This window comes from Populus euphratica, unplaced genomic scaffold, assembly GCF_000495115.2.
Source record: "Populus euphratica unplaced genomic scaffold, PopEup_1.0 scaffold1716.1, whole genome shotgun sequence".
Lineage (NCBI taxonomy): Eukaryota > Viridiplantae > Streptophyta > Magnoliopsida > Malpighiales > Salicaceae > Populus > Populus euphratica.
In genome coordinates this window covers 32,403-38,789 of record NW_011501566.1, presented here as the reverse complement: position 1 = coordinate 38,789, position 6,387 = coordinate 32,403, and the positions used below count along the sequence as shown (strand labels likewise).

General features: G+C 31.2%; 1 protein-coding gene across 1 annotated transcript; it reads right to left on the bottom strand.

The window, feature by feature from the left end:
* Positions 1-1,739: 1,739 nt before the first annotated feature.
* LOC105118091 (zinc finger protein NUTCRACKER-like) lies at positions 1,740-4,669 on the bottom strand. The gene is made up of 3 exons (XM_011015955.1): positions 3,935-4,669; positions 3,406-3,802; positions 1,740-2,958 (listed from the first exon to the last, which is right to left on the bottom strand). The coding sequence occupies exons 1-3, from the start codon at positions 4,089-4,091 to the stop codon at positions 1,956-1,958; spliced, it is 1,557 nt and encodes a 518-aa protein (XP_011014257.1). The 5' UTR covers positions 4,092-4,669; the 3' UTR covers positions 1,740-1,955.
* Between the last annotated feature and the right edge of the window lie 1,718 nt (positions 4,670-6,387).

Sequence of the window (6,387 nt, the reverse complement as noted above, 5' to 3'; positions counted from 1 at the left end):
TATTGTTGTTGTTCTTCTTCTTATAATTATTATTATTATTTATAATTTATATAGTTCGACCCCGATCTTGCCGGGTTATTTATTACTTTGATACTCTTACACTTAGAATAAGACATCAACTCTTTGATCGTGTCAGAAATTATGCTTTATAATTTTTTTTTCAATTTAGTTTTTTGTTGGCTATATACCAATCTCATAGATTTAGTTTTACTTCCTCGATTTTCACTTTTAGCATTAGATTTATTAGAAGTGAGGATTTAAATTATTTTTATTGCTTTTTATAAATTTATTCTGATATTATGACCTAAATTATAGGTTTAATAGGTTATTTTAGGTTGACTTGAGTTATTTTTTAAACCGTTTTTTCTAATTGATTTATTTTTTTTATTTTATCCTTCAATGTTAAATTGGTTAAGAATTAAACTTTGTAATATTTTTAATTTTTTTGTGAATTTATCTTGATATCATGACCTAAGTTACAGGTTTGACCTTAGTTAATTATATTCATTTTTTATCCCTTTTTAATTGAAAGTTTTTTGTTTTAACTAGGCATCATAATTTTCTTTGATTTTTTTTATTGCATTATCTGAATCTCATGATTCAAGTCATGGTTTTGACCGGTTTCATTTTTTTATTCCTTTTTATTAAATTTATTTTTTAATTTCACCCTCCAATAACTTAATTTTTTTAATTTAGTTTTTTTTTAAATTTCAATCTCATCCTTTAGTATTAAGTTGTTTGGAAATTGAATTTTTTTTTCAATTTTACCTTTCAAAAACTCAATCATCATTTTGATTTAGTTTTCACTTTCATTTTAATCTCATCCTTCAATATTTGATTATTTAGGAATTAGGGTTTGTAATTTTTTTTAATCTCTTTTATGTGGGATTATCTTGGTCTAATGAATTTAGTTTTTATTCTCGATTTTGACATATATATAACATTGGACTTGTTAGAAAATTCATTCTCGATTTTGACATATATATAACATTGGACTTGTTAGAAATGAAGCATTGTAATATTTTAATTTATTTTTTATAATATTATTCCAGTTTCATAATTCAGGTTATAGGTTTAATAAGTTAGCCTGAGTTGACTTGGATTTTTTAATTTATTTTTTTATTTCATCTTTTAATATTAGATTGGTTGAAAATTGAGTTTTGTATTTTTTTTATTTGCTTTTTATGAGGATTATTTTGATCTCATGACGCGGGTTAACCTAGATAGTTTTTTGGTTCTTTTTTTATTTTTTTTTTAATTTTATCATTTAATATTAAATTGATTAGGAATAAGTTTTTAAAATTTATTTTAATTTACTTTTTATAAGGTTATTATAATTTCATTACCAAGATAAAAAATTTGACAGATTAACCAAACCGATCCAATATATCATTGTCTCAATAATTAAAAAATATATTATTCAATATAACACTTTATCAATATTTAATAAAAAAAATAATCTAATATAAATTATATTTTGAATTCATAATTATTGTTATTTTATTAGAAATTACTTTAACAATACTTAAATATTTTTTATATAAAAAAAATTTATCCAATCCACAACAATCATAACACAATATTGATAAGTAATCTAGTTTATACTATAATAAAATATACAATTTAAAAATATTTAATAAAACAATTCATCTAATATATATTATATTTTAAATTCATAATTAAGTTTTTTATTAAAAAATATTTTTTTTATCTGATTTCACTAACAATTCAACACAGCATTGACCAATAATGTAGTTTATTGTACAATAAAATAAACGACTTAAACAGAAAAACAAAAAAGTTCAAAACCCGAGGTAAAACTGTGGAGCACTATTTAGTACTGTTCATACAAATTTATGGATGCCGTCGAAATATTTGGCTTTGGACATTCTCTCTATCTCTCTAAGAAGGAGAAAAAAAGGAGCAGGTGATATGACATATCGATCCGTAAACTGCTAACCTTGCCAAGGTGGTGGTAGATTTTGGTTCCTTTGCCCATATGTTGAAGGTTTAATGTGATCGAGCCAGTCTTTGTGAGTTAATGCTTTCAGACCCAAGAAATCTCTTGTCAAGTCATCATTGCCACCTCCACGAGGACTGCCAACAGCAGAAGTTCTAACGTCATGATCACTCCTCCTAAATTGAGATTCTGTTGACTTTAAGAGTATTTCCTGAAAATTACAACCGTCTCGTTTTGGATTCAACATTCCATTGAAATCCTCATTATCAAAGGATGAACCATCAAACCCGCTCGCAGAAGATAAAGAACTCATCATATCATGGACTAAAGAAGGCCCTCCTGCATCACTCGCAGCAAGATGTTCCATGATACCAGATGTGACAGCAGCAGCTTTATTCTCTAAAGATACCAGCCCATGGCCACACCCACTTCCCATCTCTTCACGTGATGACAAAAATAGACCAGATGTGACAGCTGGTAACGTGGAACTGAAACCAGGGTTCAGATTAGACATGTGACCTTGGTGGGGTCGAAGAATGGCAGCGGCAGCTGGCGGAGAAGGCTTGCTCATCGTCACCCCCATTTGTGCTGCTTTTTGCAGCAATGCAGTGGCAGACATGTGAGGGGAAACTGTTGATGCGGACTGGAATGAAGGAAGTACAGTAGGATTAGTGCTAGGGTTTCCATGTTGCAAAAATGACTGGTTAAAATTTTCTGGGAATAGTTGTGAGGAGAGATTGATTTGTGGCGGACCTGTACCAGCATCTCCGATTGGTGGATAAACTAACCATGGTGGGATATTATATTCTGGTCTAGGGTTAAAATGATGCTGGTTTTGATCTTCCTCTCTTTTGACCGACAGGGCTTGTAAATTGATCAGGTGTGAAGCAGAGGAGCCAGGTTGCTGAGAGGAGAGAATAGGGTTTACAGTGATGGCTCGAACACTCTCTTCTGCTAAAGCATCACAGAAGGCTCTGTGGGTGATGAAACTGTCCCTCCTGTAAGCACAAAAAAACAAGCAGAAGAAAACAAAAAGGTATACCATTAAAATGAAGCAAACAGTAGTGAAGTACCACTTCTTTTCTTTATCGCTCTAGCTACTTTTTGTATTTTCGTTCTTTTTCTTAACCAAGGACAATTACATAGTAGATCTAACCCTTAAAGTTTCTTAACCTTAGCCACTTTAAAGATAGCGATAATAATTTAACTTAATGCAGTCTCTCACTCTTGCTCTCTGAACTTGAAGCATTTAGAAACCATAAGAATATGAAGTCAAGAAATCAAGATACTTGTATCTTACACTAGGAAGAGGCATGTCCATACCACATCATCATTAAGGAGAGCTAGTAAGCTTAATTATAGATCACTAAAGACTAAAAGAAATGAATCTAAACTTTGATCATGGAATGGAATGGTGTGGAAACTGAATTGTATATTGTACTTGCCTAGAGAAAAGAGTGCCACAATTACATCTATACTCTCTTGTGCCACAAATTTTAGAGTGAGCTTTCCAGTCTGATTGAACCGCATAACGTTTTGAGCACTTTTCACACTTCCACTTCTTCTCACCATGCTTTCTGCTAAAGTGCTTCTTGATCCCTGTAAGGTCCCCAAGAGCCCTTGATGGGTCATGGTGCACACAAGTAACCTCCGGACACACATATACCTTCTTTTTCACCTCTTTGTTTGTTCTTTGCTTTAGTTTCCATGGCAGGTTATGCCCTCTTCTATGAAGTTGAAGATTCTGATCTCTTTTAAATCCTTTATTACAGATCTCACATATAAATCTGTTTGTTGCCTGCAGACTGTTGGGAGACAAAGCTATTACTTCCGCATCTGGGTCTGATGAAAAATTAAATGAAACCAATATTAAGATGCAAATAAAAAGATAATAATGGAACAACTATGTATATATATATATAGCTACTTTAATTTGCAACCAAGATATATCTGATGGTCTTGATGACATGAAACCTGGGTTGCCTGGAAAACTTTTTTTCTTCTTTGGCGGAGGTTGATTTGTTGAATCAAAGGAGTGTTGAGGGTATATAGCACCAGTTTCAATTCTGCTGCCTGAAGAAGCACTTACTTCACCAGATGCTGAAGTCAAATTGGACATATTCTCATCCATTACCAGGCCTTTCAATATCTTCTCTCTATATTTAAGAAATAATTACATGACTTTGTGAATGATGACACAAGCTACAAGATGCGCACCCATGAGCTACAGATTAACCTTTTTACATGTGTGACAGAATGTCCTAGGATCTGTGCGGAAACCCTAAGCTAGTAAGGCTAATAAAAGTGGAAAGCAATAAACTAGACCATGTGCACAGAAGCTGATTTCAGCTTGCCTTAAATTTCTGAGAATTTATTCAGTATGTAATAAATATCCTTTCATTCTCTATGTAGCCTTCTTGTTGATGATATCACTTATATTTCCTTGAAAACTAACAAGAGTCTATGAAGAAAGAAAATAACTACAATACAAAAGAACAAAAAATGGACAAGAAAAAAATAAAACAAGTTCCTAGGTGGATTAGCTTAACTCCTTCAAGACCAGAACAAAGCCTTTGCTTCTTAGCTAGCTAGCTAGCTAGCCCGGCTATTTGCCAAGTCCAAGAAGATTAAACAAAACCAACAGCACAAAACATCTCTGAATTAATTGAATCTAAACCGTACCATGCTGGGATGAAATATGTAAACATGACTGTCTGTTGTGTGTGTGTGTGTGTGTGTGTGTGTGTGTGTGTGTGTGGAGAGAGAGTGAGAGAGTGAGAGAGAGAGAGAGCGAGAGATCAGAGATGAGGATGAGAACGGATTCTCCTTTGAAGCCCTCCACACAACCAAAACCAAGATACAAAGAAACAGTCTTGTTTAATCTGACGTGCGCTTTCTGTCTTTTCCCCTGTTCCCTTTCAAGTCCTAGCTAGAAAATACACGCACTCTCTCTATCTATTTATTTTGTAATAATTGTATTGCCAAATAATTTCCACCTTGTTTTACTCACTGCCACCTTTCCCATCCCATAAAAAGAACAGCAGATATAAAGCAATCCAAGTAAAAAGGGTAGTCTCAAAAAGACTGTAATCACAATACAGCTGCTAGACAGAGAAGAGAGTCATCATATGAAGTTTGATAATCACAGGCTCTTAGCATCCGGTAGGTAAAAGAGTTAAAAAAGCAAAAGCTGTTTCCTCTCTTTCCTCACACCGGCCATAGCATGATTAGCACTGTGATTGAATTCCATTAGACATGCTCACGGGAAATACTTCCATCTAATAATATATAAGAATATGTTTCAACCGAAAAAACAAAATATATATATATCATTCCCTTTTACTGTACGTACTTGTTTAATATTACACATTTAAATTAAATACTCCTGTTTCCTGTTTATGGAAAAGTGGGTCGGGATCTGTACATTTGAGGAAAAGAGGATGTCGGTCTGGAAAATACCATTTTGATTTTTCTTCTCTCTAATAATCGTACAAAAAACCCCTCGACAACGCATGCCAATGACTTGGGTTTTCTTTTTCCTCTTTTTTTTTTTGTATAAAAAAGTAAAATAATAATGCAAACTTGGACACTACTGCATGCCATATCTTTCTCAACATTTGATGTACTGAATGCAAATATGAGGTTAGTACTTAGTACACACATCATTTGAAAATATAGTGACAAATGACTGTTGCAGTAGTTGATTATTAATTTTTTATTTTTATTTTTATTTATTTATTTACTTCAAATTAATTTATTTTTTATATTTTCAAATTGTTTTAATATATTAATATTAAAAATAAATTTTAAAAAATAAAAAATTACTATTTTAATATATTTTTAATTAAAAATATTTTAAAAAACTCTATGTATGTTATATACCTTTCTTTGATTTTATTTTTCTAGTAAGGGTATTAAGTTCTAAAATATGTTTAAAGGTTAATACCGTAATCTATCTTTTATTTTTATATAATAGGATATTTTTATAATATACTTTTATATTTTTAATTTAATCAATTTTATTTTTATATATATGTTAAATTTTTAATATATTATTTGGATAAAAATTATAAGTCAACCATAAAAATTGACCCCATGTTTTACATGTGATAATAAACTTATACTTGGTACGTGTTCCATTTCTAAGTCGTGTATTTCTCATGGCAAATCACGTACCTAATTTTGGTAGACTAAAAATCTCGCCAGAAAGAAAGATTGATGTAGACAAGACTGAAAAATCTAATACTTCTGAACTTATGAGTCTGCCATAATTGAAATATCCAAAAAGTATAGGAGACTTGTTTATGGATTAATAGGATAACGTTAAGTCCAAGGAAAAACCTGTTTGGACCATACAATCAACTTGATAAATAAATATTATCATAAATTTAATAAATATAAATAAAAATATTAATTAAATTTTTTCA

Excerpts from the sequence above, each read along its gene's own strand:
- LOC105118091 (XM_011015955.1), bottom strand. The coding sequence starts at position 4,091 with ATGGATGAGAATATGTCCAATTTGACTTCAGCATCTGGTGAAGTAAGT. Across the intron at positions 3,803-3,934 it reads AAGTTTTCCAGGCAACCCAG|ACCCAGATGCGGAAGTAATA; the intron begins GTTTCATGTCAT and ends ATTTTTCATCAG. Across the intron at positions 2,959-3,405 it reads TGTGGCACTCTTTTCTCTAG|GAGGGACAGTTTCATCACCC; the intron begins GCAAGTACAATA and ends TTGTGCTTACAG.